At 37.7% G+C, this 16,163-nt stretch overlaps 1 protein-coding gene across 1 annotated transcript in view; it reads right to left on the bottom strand.

Moving 5' to 3' along the window:
* The window catches only part of ITGA8 (integrin subunit alpha 8), a 172,126-nt gene that overhangs the window by 121,401 nt on the left and 34,562 nt on the right, over window positions 1-16,163 (bottom strand). The window contains exons 5-10 of the mRNA XM_019629342.1: window positions 14,952-15,013; window positions 13,842-13,887; window positions 9,258-9,383; window positions 8,278-8,322; window positions 1,841-1,884; window positions 395-451 (exon numbers count right to left, since the gene is read on the bottom strand). Of these exons, the coding sequence (XP_019484887.1) occupies window positions 395-451; window positions 1,841-1,884; window positions 8,278-8,322; window positions 9,258-9,383; window positions 13,842-13,887; window positions 14,952-15,013 (380 nt within the window). The remainder of the gene's footprint in view (window positions 1-394; window positions 452-1,840; window positions 1,885-8,277; window positions 8,323-9,257; window positions 9,384-13,841; window positions 13,888-14,951; window positions 15,014-16,163) is intronic.

Genomic DNA, 16,163 nt, shown 5'->3' with positions numbered 1-16,163 from the left:
GGGATTCCTCTCAGATCCCAGCAATATAATGGGATTCCTCTCAGATCCCAGCAACATAACATAATTCCTTCAAATCCCAACAATATAACAGGATTCCTCTCAGATTCCAGCAGTTAGTGGCATTTTGGCTTTTAAGAATCACATTCTCTCTTTATGACTTATCGCTATCTGAAATTATCAAGGGCATTTATTTGTTTATTGTCTTCCCCCCAACTCCCTTTCCCAGCAGCATGAGAGCTGGAATCTTGGTTTTATTCCTAGTGCCTAGAACAGCTTCCAGAACATAGTAGGTGCTCAGTAAATATTTATTTTATGAACAAATAAATTATATAAGTATTACTATATGCTATTAGTACCTAGTGGCAGTGATTATTTGATATTAAAACATCTTTACCTGTTCACCAGTGAAATTCTGAATAAAGGTCATATCTGTAGAGTTAATGATTGAAACCTGAAATTACAGACATTAGATAGGTTACATGATTTACTATAGAACTGGAGAAAAAATTTTTAATTGCAACTTAAATCATTTTTAAATTTTGGGGAAAAGTGATAAATGGTTAGCTATATATAAAATAAAAATGTAAGGCCATGAGTATGATCTTTAAAGGAATCCAGTTGAACTTTTTGTTTATGGTTAAGTCTGGGATCCTTTCAGACAAAATGCATGCTTACTACTCTGAAGCAGAGAAATAATATTTGAATTCAAGAATACTGAGCAATTAATTCAATGGTCATTTAATTGATCTAATCAGGATTTTTGTGCACATGCTATTGTGAGAAGTTGGAGATTATGGCTCTTTGCAAACAATGAAAATTTAATGTTATTCACATAGCAAAGTTATTCCTTTAAATTCTATTTTGCCAACTCCAAATCTATAAATATTACAAGTTTAGTAGAATAAAAAAGAATAAAATATTTGAAATATTTTTATTTAAAAAGTTTTTCTTTCCATATGATCTATTTATCTTCTATTCCTACTAGTTATAATAGGTTTGAATGGTATCCCTCCAAAATCCATGTTTCTATTTGGAAGTAGGGTCTTTTCAGGTGAAATAAGTTAAGGATCTTGAGATAAAATCATCCTGGATTTAGGGTGGGCATCATATCTAATGACTGGTGTCCTTATAAGAAAAGGGAGGACACGCATAGATATAGATGGATGAAGGCCATGTGAGGACCGAGGCACAGGTGGAGATAAGCTGCCGGATGCCAAGGAAAGACGGGCCGCGTGAAGCTGGAAGAGGCAGGACAATTCTCCCCTAGATGCACTGGAGGGAGTGCGACCTTGCAGACACCTTGATTTTAGACTTCAGGCCTCTTGAGAGAATAAATTTACGAATTTTGAGCCACCCAGTTTGTGGTAATTTGTAATGGTAGCTCTAGGAAAACTCCTGCCCTGGTGAAATAACAATTGGTTTTATTATTTCTACCATATAAGACATATTAACATGTTGATCATATCAACAGTGGGATACGCTGCAATTATTTTTAGATTACGTACAAGGATTGGCTGGCTTCATGGATGTGTGACCTATGCAGTCACACGGGCCCCCGCTCCAATGAACCCCACCCTTGGTTTAATGTCCAGCTATCACTGACCTGAAATTCTTAATAATTTTGAACAAGAGGCCCTGAATTTTCATTAGACACTGGGTCTTACTGATTATGTAGCTGATCCTGCCCTTAGATCAGAAAAACAAAAAATTCTAGCCTCTTTTTAATAAGCAGATAGGCATAGATCCATTAGGGTTTGCAATTAAAGGGCATTTAAAAAGATTTAAAAGTTGTATAAAATGAAACATTTCTCTGCATACATAATGCATTCTTAGTACTCACATATCCAAAATTCTGTGCTCCTCTTGGAACTCCAGCAATCAATTCTGGGGATAAAAAATGGTTATTCAGAAGGTGAATTACACATATATTTTAAAGCTGTACAACAAACCAGTTAAAAATAGTGCTTTTTAAATGAGTGCATCATGTAGGGAGCTGGCAGTTTGAAGTCATGGTTTTGCATGCCTGGGATTTCGCTTCTGCTATAGACAATAGAAAACAGAAGACCAAAAGTCATACCCTGAGATGTACCAGCCTCCATGTGTTTCTGCCTCCAGGACATAAGCTTGGCTTCTCAGGTCTGTGTGTGATTTGTAGGTTAAACCTCTTACCTTGATCTCTCCAGGTTTTATTGTGATGACATCTTTGGTACTAGTGTAAAAACTAACATCTTCTGTCACACTAACATGTTAAAACAGTTTTGATTGCCTAAGGAAAAGCCACATATCACAGGTGATATGAGTCTGGGCCCCTGGAATTGTGTGTTGGCAGCAGAATTAGGACGCATCCTGGCAGCCAAGGTGACCCCCAGAAGGAAGCGTCAGCTATAGACACATGGGAAACAACTCTGTGGAAAGGGACAGTGTCTTCCAAGGTAGAGAGATCTGGCTCCAGGTTCACGAAACAATGGCTTTCGTCCTTGGCTTTGCCGTATACTTGGGACGAATCACCAAACCTAATTATTTTCCAGGCACCTTCCATAGGTAGGAGCTGGAACTGCTGATTATCAAAGATCATTCCAGCTCTTGTTTCTGTAAACCTAAACTATTCTTTGATTCATAGAGGTTAAAAATTTAATCTAAAGAAGAAGGGCCTGGAAGAGAGCCCCCTTCCATTCAATTCCCCTTCCCCCAATCCTGCCCCTAAGGGGAGCACAAATTCCACCATGAACTCTATCCAGTGTGCTGAACTCTAGCAGAGCTGGGCACTCCTGCGGTTAGCATTAATAATCAGAGAAGACTCATTTGGCATTAGATGTTGGACTTTTCCATAGTAAATTAACTCATTTAAACCACAACTATTTATAGGCAAACAAAGGATATGCAGGGAACAAAACAGGCAAAATTGCCAACTGTCCTGGAGCTAATCCTTAAGTAGGAAAAGGCCATCAAGCAGATAAGCACGGTGGGGAAAACTAAGCCAGACTGTGGTACTGAGATTGCTGGAGTTGGGATGAGGAAGGACTTGTGATTTATTAGGGTGGTCACGGAAGGACTTAGAGAGGAGATGACTCTTGAGCAAAGACTGAAGAAAGGTGAGGAAGTTACGGAGATTATGGAGATCAGGGAGAAGGATGTTGTAATCAGAGGGAATGAGTCAAAGGTCCTGAGGTGCAAGTGAGTCTGGTGTATTCAAAGGACAGCAAGGAGACCAGGGTGGCTGGAGTTGAGGGACTGAGGGGTAGAGGAGTAGGAGATGAGGTCAAAGTAATGAGTAGCTTGATGATTGGAGTCTTTTAGGTCATTGTGAAGAGTTGGATTTTAGACTGAATGAGTTGGGACATCATCAGGAGCAAAGAAGTGACACTATCTGATTTCTGTTTCTGAAGGGCCGCTTTGGCTGCTGGGTTTAGGGTAGAACACAGTCTCCTGTCTTCTATGCAAGGATGAACACAGGGTGGCCAGTTAGGAAGCTATGGCAACAATGCCCATGGGGACGGGAACCAAAGTAGACACTGTGGAGGAGGTGAGACATGGTCAGATCCTGGTCTTATTTGGAGAGTTTAGTTAGCAGGATTTGTTCATGGGTATGATATAGATGGGGTGTGAGAGAAAGCACAGTTCAAGGCTGACTTCAAGATGTTTAGCTTGAGTAACTGGGAGATCAGCATTGCCACTTACTGAAATGGAGATGATGAAGGCTAGGGCATGTGTCAGTGGCAAGGTCATGAGTTCAGTTATGAGCACATTAAGTTTAGGATAGCTATTCAGATAGAGATGTTGAGTAGAGAACCGGATACATGAATTTGGAATTCAGTGTAAGCTGGAGAAGTTAGTGAGACTGGATGAGATTATCCAAAAAGAGTAAAAAAGAGTCCAAATATATACCCCTGGGACACGTGAATGAGGTGAGGGAAATTTAAGAGGAATCAGTAAAGGAGATGGAGAAGGAGCTACCAGTGTCTGGGAGGGCAATGGAAAAAAGGAGGAGGGAGTGATTAACTCCACCAAACACTCCTGTCTGTCTCGGAAGATGAGCTGTATGGAGACCTCTGCTTGACAGGAGCAGTTTCAGTAGAGTGGTAGGGGTCCGTTCTAACAGGAGTGAGTTTAAGAGAAGGGAAAGCTGTAGAACTAGCAGACGGAGATACAGGCAGAGAAGAGTGACAGCTGTTTTGAAGCAGAGAAATACAGGTGGTAGCTGGAAGGGAAAGTGGGATAAGAGATTTTTTTAAGATGGCAGAAATGAGTATGCTTGTACATTGGTGGAAATGATCCAATAGAAAGGGTGAGATTGAGAATCAAGAATTGCTGAAGTCGCATCTCTGAGTCATGAAAGGGGATAGGATCTGGTGCACAGAGGAGGGATTAGGTTTAGACATGAGCCTGGATAGTTCAACTAAAGCAACAGGAAGGAAGGGGAAGTGAATTCTTGAAGAATAAAATGGGGTTCAGAAAAACTAAGCTATCTGGATAGATGGTAGGAAAGCTGTCAGAACTGGTAGCACACTACTTGGTTTTCAATACTGTTTGGTAGGAATTAAATAATGGAGTTGACTGATTTCAGGATCAGGCTTGTCAACCAGGAAAGATTAAGGGAAATTATGCCATTTGAGATACATGGGAACCATGACATCTCACATCCCACAGACACTGAAGAATTTTGTTTAAAAAAATCAACCATCATCATAGTCAGGAACTTTGGAGTCTGTAACTTCATATGGTCACAACACTAAGAAGTTATTAAATGTAATATTGATTGAAAGTGTTCATAACTGTTTAAAAATGATTAAGACAGTAAATTGACTGGAATTTGAAGCAAGTTAGGAGAACCATCACTCAACTACCTAAATATTAAGTGGGAAGGGGAAATAGAAGACTGTTCTTAGAACCATTTCAACAACTCATGACAAAACCTTCAGAGGTCTGTTAATATCAACACTATGTTCAGGAAAAATTTAGATCTCTGGTCTCAAAATACATGATGTGGACTTCAACCCCACTGGTGAGAAGCAGAAAGTAGGCCAGGGTTTATTGAATGTCTCCCAGCCACTAGACAATGTGGCATGTTCTTTATAATATTTCCTTCATTTAACCTCTCAGAAGTAATCCTTCATATCCCTTTTTGGCATGTTGGGAAATTGAGGCTGAGAAAGGTTCGGTCACCATACATAGTTAGTGAGTAAAACTCAAGAACTGGCAGCAAAACCAACATTCTTTCCATCACATCAAATGACTTTCCCAGGATTCATTATAGCCAGTTCACTTTCTTGGGCCTTAGCTCACCACATCGCACTCTTAAATGAGAATGGAGGACCTTTTTGGAACACATTTGAAAATTAGATAGAAGTTATGGATCTTCTCACCAGAAAAATTCACATACATATATAATTTTGCATATAATTTCTAGGAGTTCAAATTCCGTGAACTCCATCCATGTACCACCCAGAGTTTAAGGATCCGGTATTAAGAATCTCTCATCTTTGGACATCAAGTTGCTCACTGTTTTTCATAGAATTCCTACTCCTTCTTGTCTAGGTAAGTAAATAGTGAATATGGGCAGCCTTGGACTTGGAGTGGTCTGATGAACGAACAGACCATGAACTCTGATCATGCCTTTACTTTAGATACCTGCAAATCACTTAAAACTTGAATCCATTTTCTAGATGTAATATTTCTGAGATCCAATGGGAAATTATGATTATCTTTCCCTACGATGAGCTGCCATGCATCATCATTAATTTCTTCAGGTCAGAACTGAGTGCTTTCCTGGAAAGCTTTCCAACAAGAGCCTAGCTCCATGTTTAAACATTATTTGGCACATTTTGCAGTTTCCTTTGCTAAACCATTGATTTTAACCCTCTGTCGGGTGCAATTGATCTCACAGATTCACTGCACACAAATTTTCAGATATCTAACAGTTAACTTCGGTGTCGTGACTCATTGCTTCTTTATCTTCCCCATCTACCATAACCAATCGCCAGTCATGTTTGTGACTTAGTACAGTAAAGACTTATTTCATAACCACATCTTTGTGTGCAATGAATCTGTGAGATCAGTTACACCCGATGGAGGGTTAAGATCTGACTTTATAAAGGTGATAGTTATTCTATTCTGTCAATGATGGCCCCTAACCCAAAGGTTCTTTCTTATTATAACCAATATTTAAATAGTGCTTTTATGTGTCAGGTATTGCACTGTTTTATGAATATATAGGATAAATTCATTTAATCCTTACAAGAATCTTTGGATAGATGATACTATCATCATCATCATCATCTGTCTTTTAGGAACAAAGAAATGGAGGCACTGGGATGTTAGGTAACTAGGTCACCGAGCTAGTAAGTGACAAAGTAAGTCAGAGTTTAAACCCAAGTGGTTTAGCTGCAAAATCCACACTGTTAACCACAACAATAAATTGTCTTTTAACATCTTAAAGAAGAAAATTATGGAAAGAGAGGGCCAAATTAGCTTGTATTGAAAAGAAAAGATGTTCTTTCAAAGGAAAAAGAAAACTGTTTTCAACATCCATATAACAGCAATAATTTTTTTTTCTTTTTTAATGAATTTCTGCTTTGTATGTGTTAACCTAAACATAAAAGGCCAAAGTGAGAGGCAACACATTTATTTGGAATCCAAAAGAATAGCTATTGGGGAAGCACTGATTCAGGAAAAACCCCAAATAGTGTTCTGATCAGGAGGTGAAGGCAAGAGGTATTTATGAGAAAGGGAAGGGGAACAATTACATCAATGGAAGGAAAGAATTTGTATACATGCAGATAAAGTAAAATTGTGATGCTAATTCTCAAGAATGTTTTTAATTTTAAGTCCATTAGCCATAATATCTGATTTCTGGTTATCTTTGCAAACAGTTGTTTGGTACAATATTGCTTTAGGCCCAGCCCAAAGGTTATTTTGCTCTGTTTTAAGATTCCATAGGTTTGAGGCATAAGATGTGCAAGGCAGTTCTTCTGGGATGGCAGCTCCAACTCCATTTTAAAGTGGCTCCACTTATTTTTACAAATGTCTTGTCAACATGAAGCCATTAAAAGAGCTGTGATGATTCCTCAAGATGGCCATATTTCATTCATTCTTAATTATTTGTGAATTAGTTAAAACACATAAGTGAAAAGCAGTTATGGTCATATGAAACAAGATGGAAGATGGCAAATATTGATTGCTGGTTGAGTATTCAATAAATATTACTAGTAAAGTAAAAGCTACCATTTATTGTCATGTATATGATAGGTATTGGTATGGATTGAATGTCTGTGTCCCATGAAATTCATATGATGATGAATCCTAACCCCCAGTGTGATGGTATCAGGAGGTGGGAACTTCTGGGTGGTGATTAGGTGATGAAGGTAGAGTCCTCACGAATGGGATTAGTTCTGTTATTAGACTTTACCCTAGCACTCACTACAGTTGTTTAATCAGATAATTTGTGTTCGTTGCTTAATGTCTGTCAGCCCCATTAGACTGTAAACTCTGAGATTAAGGACATTTATTCACCTCTGTGTGTTCAGCACTTCACACATAGCCTGTTACATCGTAGGTGCTCAAAAAATATTTCATGAATGAATGAATGGTAAATGCCTTAGGAAAGGAAAAATGAGATGATATAGGAGTTTAAAGAATGAAGCTAAGGAAGGATTTCTGGAAGAAATGACATTTAAAATTGGCCTCAAAAAAAAAAAAGTAGTATTGTATTTGGCCACTGGAAGGTGAGGGTGGGTACAGAATCAGAGGAATGAAAACACAGAAGACAGAAACTGAGGGGCACCTATGAGAATATGGGTTAGATTGTTCTGTTATTTTAGGTTTGGGCATCTCCAATGGAAAAAAGGAAATAGTGTGGAGATGTTGGGTTGTTGTTGAGTGAAGAGTTTAATTTGAACATGTCTGATATGAGATTCCAGAAACTAAAATGAGGGATCTTGATTCCTCACATTTGGTGTGTCACCAACAGCCTGGCTTTTGTCTAAGTCATTTAATCATCTGTATTTTTTTTCCATTCCTAACATGGGACTGCTGGACTAATTTTTATTGCTTAACTAGATTTATAAAGATTGATATTCAGTCTTATGAAATCCTTTCAGACTTAAAAATCTGTGCCAAAGTGTATTTTTTTTCTACAAAATATTATCATATATATTCTGGGATTCTATTTATAAACGTTTTGTGTAGCAAAGAAAATTACATTTGTAAAAGGTCTTTTTAGGTCATTTGATCTTATCTCCAATGTTTTATAAATGACTTACATTCACCAATGTCTCTCACCTTGCTGAGCATCTCCTGTAAATTCCCCAGCAGCAACTGAATATCCTGTTTTAAAGAAACAAACTAATTACAAGTTTGAAGGCTTTATAAATGAGCTCTATATCTAGAAAAATGAAAGAACTACCATAGTACTGCATTGTAGAGAAATCTCAACAAATATTATAACATAAAAATTTAGGGTTCTATAAAGGGAAAAATTAATTGAACCAATATGAACACTTTTGTCCTAAATCCTGGAGGCTCAATAGACCCCCTATTCCTGAGTATGGCAACACAGTCAGAGTCTGAGGTCACTTTTTAAAGCAGGAATGCGTCATAACCCACCTTAAATTGTAAATGGTGGTCATTGCATTTTAAGGTCACTGATTCACCATGATCAGACATGATACTCTTTAAAGATATTCTTTGTGCTCAGGTTTTGCTATTTCTGATCAGCAATGAGGCCTACTTCCTAATTCATTTAATGATGATCTTCCACAAAGTTCACTTGCCTCTAAAGTGAAGTGAGGTGACAAAACATAACTATAATTTTAAAAAAATTGATTGAGCAATCAAAATGCCATATGATACCAAGGGTAAGAAACAGTAGTGGTGAAATGATATTGTGTGGTTTGCACATAATGAATTTCAAGGTCATTCTGACAACTGGAAAGTCTCTTGCTGTTGCTCTAGACACCAGAAAGGCCGCTATCATGTTGCCCCTGTTATACTGGGCAGCCCCACTAATCCACAGTACCCACTACTGGCAAAATATTTTATGTGCAAGAGACTGTTGAGGGAGCCTATAAAATAGCTTTCAAATCATGTAGGTTATATGTCCTGGCTGAATCAAAAGAAAAGAAATGAGTCCACTCTGAGCAAATAAGAAAACTTGCATAAGGTACCAAATAATATGAGGTAACTGAGGGATAAATTTTGTCTCTACATTTAATATGTTTGTCTTTTGAGAAATCAAAAATGTCTTGAGCAATGGATCTCACCAAGGTAACTATCATCGTAGGAAGCTGGAGCCACTTCTGTCTGTTTTTCTCGAGCCAATTTCCTTAGAATATCCTTGAATGAGTAATTTGCAATGATGTCTGCAATACTGGCAGTGATCACCTGACCTGCGTTCAAATGAATTAATACATTAGCTGAATGAATGAAAGAGGCAGGCCTTTCCTCAGCAGACACAGAATGTCTGAACAACACATACTCCCTTAAAAATGGTGATGGAATTGCTTGTATTTTCAATGACACATTTTCTTGCCTGCCACTAGAAGACCAGTGTGAGTTGCTTATGGCTGGGTAGAGCTTTCCATTCTGACAGAAGAACCAAAGATGAACTTCGTATTTTATTTTCTTCCTGCTGCCCTCACCATACATAATCCCTCTACCTCCAGAAAATAAAATTATCTAAGAGTGAAAATACCTGTAAGCAAAATTTATGTTATTAAATTTTTATTCTAGAATTTTCTAGCTAGAAGAAATATCATCTAGCTTTGAGACCATCTAGACAAATTATAACTTCTTACAGGTGAGGAAACAGGCCCAAAGAGCTTAAGTGTGTTCTCTAAGGTCACGTGGCTTTGCTATTAGGGTACCTGGCATTACAATGAAGGTCTCCTTTGACATTCTAATTAGAATTTTTGCATTCTCACATAATACGGATGTATTAAATCTAAATCATGTGCTTAAGAGATTGTGAAACAATATCAACTATGTTAAAGGAAGGAATTACCAAATCTTTCAGCCATGTACTTTTTATGCTAAAAATGTAACATTACGACAGTGTGAGGCAGCGAGGTCCAGTGAGATTCAGAATTTTAGCAAACAAAACAATCCAGGGCCACCAACATTGATAGGATAAGGATTTTGGTTAATCTCTCCCACATAAAGTCACTATCAGACATCTTGAAATATGATTGTATTAGGATCAACAGAAATCCAAAAGATGGCCAGTAATTTCCCACTACAATTTCCAGCATTCCCATGACTATTATGGACACCTAAGGAAGATGTGATCTCATGTTCTTTGGGAGAAAAATGGAGGAATGCTTTCAAGAGACTAACATGTAATATTAAGTTTAAAGCCAAACTGTTCTTTGGAAATTCACACATAATTCCCACAGTCTTATTTAAAGTCCAAAAAGAATAAAACTGCCAAACGAGGCCATAAATATTTCCAAGTAACTGTGCCTGAAATGACTGTACTTATATTAAGACAATGGTATTTACACATGAATTTCTGAACAATATCTGTAGAATTTGCCAATTTTCTCTGGAGTAAAGCTGAATACCCCCTCCCCTCCTCTTACATACACACTGCCTTTGTTTATTTTCTTTTAGCTGCTTCTATAAACATTATAATCTTAACACTGAATAAAATGTTAAATTATCTCAGGCAAATGCTTCTATATCCCCTTGATAGGGCTAATTTTCAGCAAATCATCTGCATTAGACATTTTTCTATTTATGGAAAAGAAAGAATTGTGTGAAGTTAATCAAGTGAATTAGAAGACATTCTTTTCAAACACATAATTTTATTTTATATCCATCCACTGCATAAAATATATTATTTTTCAGTTTGCAAAACCATTTCAAAGACTGAAATGCTAATTATTTGATGTTCGTAGTTGCATATGTATGAATTAAGCTTCACAGTAGTTTCACATAAAATTTTATCATTAATCCGTCTCTCCTGTGTCTTTCCCATTGGCTTTTAAACGTCATCGGGTCTCTTCCATTAAAAACAAAACAAAACAAAAACAACATCAGTCAACTATCTGTCTCAGATTCTACTCTATCTTTATCCTAATACAGCCATAATTCAGTCTATATTCCCTTCAGCCTGTCCACACTGATGGCTTCAGTTATCACCAATACACAAGTAACTTCTTTTTTTAAGCCTAGATATCTTCTCTGAGCTTAAACCCATACATCTAAATACTTAGGTGAAAATTCTTGGATATCGCAAATATTTTCATACTCAACATAACCAAAAGTGAACTCATACTCTTGCCTCTCCAACCGACTCCAAACCTTTTCTCTTCCAGTGTTTTCCATCTCAGTGTGTTAGACCCACCTGTAACGATTCCGTAAGTCAGAAACACATCCTCGACAGTCTCCCTTCCCTCACCTTTATATATCCAATCCACTATCTAGGCTGTTTATTTTGCCTCCGAAGCATCTCTCAAATTTCTCCTCTTTAAATGTTACCAGCACCACTAGAAGAAGCAAATGTCTTCACCTGAACCTTATAACTAGTTTATCTTACAAACTTAGAACTAGCCTATAACCTGATAACGAGTTTGCTGGTAGTTCACTTTGCCCAGCCACCAATCCATTTTCCATATTGCAGCCAGAGCAATCTTTTCAAAACACAGACATGGTCCTGGTGTCCTGCACTTAAAATTCTCCCATGGTTTCCCATTATTTTCAAGACAAGCGACAAATTCTTCCTCTAGCTAAGGCCATCCATTGAAATTCCTACAATCCACATTGTTTTTAGGATAAACAAGTCTCAATGTTTTTAGGATTAGGACAAAATTGCTTACTCTGGCGAGCAAGCCTTGCATAGTGGCAGGGCCACTCAACACCATTCTTTCCTCCCTCACTGAACTCCAGTCACCCTGACTTTTCTCCATTCTCATCTCACTGTACTCCTTTAGGTCACAGAACATTTTCTTTCTTTTTAAAAAAATTTTTTTATTGTTAGTTCGGGTATCCTTTTCACCCTCACAAAGTAACAACCCCCCCCCCCACATCTACTGCCCTCCCACCCCCGATATCATGCTTATCTATTACAATTCCATTGACTCCATTCCCACTCTCTACTCCATGTCCCGTGACTATATGTATTTATAATTATAGTTGACATACAATATTATTCAATATCAGCTTCAGAAATACAGTGCGGTGGTCAGGCCTCTACACCGACTATGAAGTGGTCTCCCTAACAAGACATGAGTCCATCTGGCCCCCTAAGAAATATTTACAACATTATTGATTATATTCCCCAAACTGTCTTTTCTATCCCTGAGGCCATATTATAGTTACCAATTTGTATTATCTCATCCCTTCCCCTTCTCCTTAATCCCCACCCCCTCCCAACTAGCAACCCTCAGTTTTTCCTCTGTGTCTCTGAGACTATTTCTGTTTACATTTCTCATTTATTCAGTTTTTTAGAATCCACGTATAAGTGAGATCATATGGTATTTGTCTTTCTCTGACTGACTTATTTCACTTAGCATAATGTTCTCTAGTTCCGTCCATATTGTTGCAAATGGTACTATTTCCTTCTTCTTTATAGCTGACTAATATACTCCATTGTGTAAATGTACCAAAGTTTCTTAATCCAGTCGTCTACCGATGGGCATTTTGGTTGTTTCCAAGTTTTGGCTATTGTGAATAGCGCCACAATGAACATAGGGGTGCATATATTTTTTTGGATTAATGTCTTGGGGTTTTTTGGATAAATACCTAAGAGTGGGATTGCTGGGTCATAAGGTAGTTCCATTTCCAGTTTTTTGAGATACCTCCATACTGATTTCCATAGTGGCTGCACTACTCTGCAGTCCCATCATGGAACATTTTCAATTCACAAATATTTGGTCCTGTCCAAAGGTCCATGCTTAGAAAAGGTCCCTGGGTTCAAATAGCCCATAATGTTTATTTACACTTTTGAGTTACAGGATTAATGCATAAAAATACTGTTATATTTTATTGGTTCAATAATTGTGCTGTCGCTGTACTGGCAGTAATAACCATTCTTGCCTCAGCAGCCTAGCTGGTCATGGCACATGGGGTTAAGTCGATGGGTTGGTGTGGAGCAAATGTCTCCATGGGCATTTTGGACCAAATGTTCTGCAAGAACATTTTCACACAGTCCCTCCTCTTTTTGCCTCGTTATTTCCTACTCGATGTTCAGATCTCAGTTCAGGGTTGCCTGCTTCCAAATGAGTAGACCTTCAGGGTGCTGCTGGCCTATGTAACACCTTTATAAGAATTAGAGGAAGTCACCCGCTCTGGGCAGATGTCATCCTGCCTGGGGTTCAGGGCTCCCTAAGCAGTGCACAAGGTTGCACTGCAGCTCCTTGTCAGCCAGAGGACGAAGCACACTTGCATTCAGCCACCCTAGAGAAGCCTCTTATGATTTCATGGCCCCATCTTGACACACCTTTCCTTCATAGTTAATATCATGCCTGGGGTTTCTCATGGACTTGTATGAGTATTTGCGGAGTGCCTGGTCTTTCCGCAGATAGCAATCCCTGTGAGGGCTGGAACCATGTCTATCTTTGTGCATTATTGTGTTCCCAGCATCTAGCACCAAGCCTGGCCTAGCTTCAGCAAACGTGGTGAATACATGAATTATGCTGCAACTTATTTATATAAAATAAAATTATGTATTTTAAAACATCGTTTATATAACAAAGAACAAACTAAAATGATGCTTCATTCATTTAGAAACAATGAATTCGGATATAAAATTAACGTAATAAAAAGTCAATATTTAATGTTGCTCATGATTCATCTCCTTGTTAGTACCAACAAACAGGCGTTTCTTCTCTGCTAACACAACGTACCTTGCCAATAAAAACTTCCAGGTCCTCCTACTATAAGGTCTCCATTCTATAAAACAGAAACAACAATTGGAAAAGAAAAATGGAAATTTTCTTAAAGGGTGATAAGTTAGTGTTAATAAGGATTGCTCTAACAATTTGTTATCCATAAAAAAGTAATTTTTAAAAGAGGCCCTTATAGTTGAGTCGCGGAGGTCATTTTCTTTCCTTTCTTGCTTTCAATTATTTAATGTTATATTAATTACTTTTAATTGGACTCAGTTGAGTTGAGTTGAGTTGAATTCTTTCCCCTGAGAATATATAAATTCAGTTTTTTTTGGCACTGCTGCAAAAAAATATCTACATATTTAATGCTTTGCAATTTAGCAGATATGGTCTTTTGAGCCTTGGCAATAAAATGAAAATTCAGTTCCTATTTATTTCAAGGCCACAGTGATGCCTAATTTTTTCCCCGTATATATCTGCAAACCCACCCTTTCCAGGGGAGACAGCAAAAAGTCCAGACTAGAAAATATAAATTTTCTCTCTTACTTACAACCTCACTTTCTATTCTCTGCGTCCTTAATTTTCAGTGGGGGGGGGGGGAAGACAGAGTGTAAAATGTCAACTGTTGATGAAATTTATACTATTTTTAAAACCACGGAGTCTTCGCCTCCTATATTCTTACTACACATCTCTGTTTTTAATTTTGGGAAAGGATATGTGAATTTTAACACATGTTAAAATCTAATCGGTCAGTCACAGTGGAGAGATAGAACAATTTACAGATGCTTGTGATGACTTCAGACGCTCATTTCTGTGCTGAGTTTTTGAGACTATTTTCATTCACAAATGATTACCACGAGGAGTGGGAAGGAAGACTGTTGTTTTTCATCATATGTACTCATATTTCTGTACTATTTAAATAGGTTATCATGTGCATAGATTAATGGAAATAAAGAGTAAAGAAAAAATTTCAGGGAGTTGCCAAAAGAGGCTGGATATACACCCTAAAATTGTTGCTAGTTATTGGGGGGTGGAAGTGGGAGTGAGAAGCAGAAGGTAAAAAACAAAACAAAAATGAACAGACAGGTAAGATACAAATTTAGAAGGTGCAAGGCTAAAGGAATTTACCTTATTAAAATCCAGACTAAATCCTGCTTGGCAGTAACCCTGTCCTTCAGGGTCAGCGTTACCTAGAATGACCAAAATACATATGATGTTATAACTTCATCATTCCCAAAACACATTTTCATAACCAATTCGGGATAGCCTCTTGTTTTCTCTGTAGACGTCTATATTTAAAATGATCAGCATGTGTTTTATTGGGTTGCCGGGGAAGTCATGACGTATTTTTCTATGTTTTTCAATGCAAAAATGCGTCATGACTTTCCCGACGACCCAATATATTTACTTTTAAATTTATTCCACACCATTTATTAAACATATTTCAATCATTTTTCTTGTCCCAAATATCATTGTGGTTCTAGAGGCAGATCCATAGGAATGATGTCCCTTGGAGTTATTATATTGGGTTTTACAACTCATGTTTGTTTGAAGAAATAAAATCTCCATCTTCCAACTAAGTCCCAGTTCTCCAAGTGGCCGTAATGTGCTTCTGCATTGCCTGTGTGATCTGGGTGAAGCCAGATCATGCCTGAAGGCAACGTCTTGAGGAAGGGAGAGCGAAATGTGGTCACCAGGGTGGATGCTTTCTGCTGAAGGCACCAACAAAGATACCAATTTTTATGATCTCTAATAAGAAATTAACTTTCAATTAGTCTATTGTCATTAGTTAGGTCAATTTGGAAATTGCATTTCTGGTCACAGTGAATCTCGGACATTGTAATGCTAATGTTCACAGGAAACAAAACTCTCGTAGTGGAGTATTTTGTACTCCGTCCAATACAGGTCACTAACGGAATGCCCAGTAGGACTTTATTGTACCATTTTTTGAAACTACCAGCCGGCCAACATGTGGATTCCCATGATACTGTTATTAAAAGGTCTCTAGGACATTAGGATCAGGAATTTACTACTTGTCACTTGTACTTTGAGTTTCTACAACTTCTAAAGTGCTTAAATTAAACCCAAAATGTAGTTCAGTAGAGGGGAATCTCAGTCGTTATATAATTATGATAGATATGAACTTATAAATAATTATTCCTTTGTTATCAAGGATATTCCTGAATGGAAACTAGAATAAGATGGCAGGAAAGGAAATGCATATCATCACAGGAAAAATTTATAGACTGGGCACGCACTTGTTCCAGAAGCTTTCTGAAAGAGGTCTGGCCTTTCCAGCTTTCTCTAGAATGTTTTCTTGGTTTTTTGTTCCCTTGGCTA

The sequence above is a fragment of the Hipposideros armiger genome, unplaced genomic scaffold (assembly GCF_001890085.2).
Source record: "Hipposideros armiger isolate ML-2016 unplaced genomic scaffold, ASM189008v1 scaffold_844, whole genome shotgun sequence".
Taxonomy (NCBI): Eukaryota; Metazoa; Chordata; class Mammalia; order Chiroptera; family Hipposideridae; genus Hipposideros; species Hipposideros armiger.
Note: the sequence above shows the minus strand (reverse complement) of the source record. Positions and strands in the feature narration are given on the sequence as shown.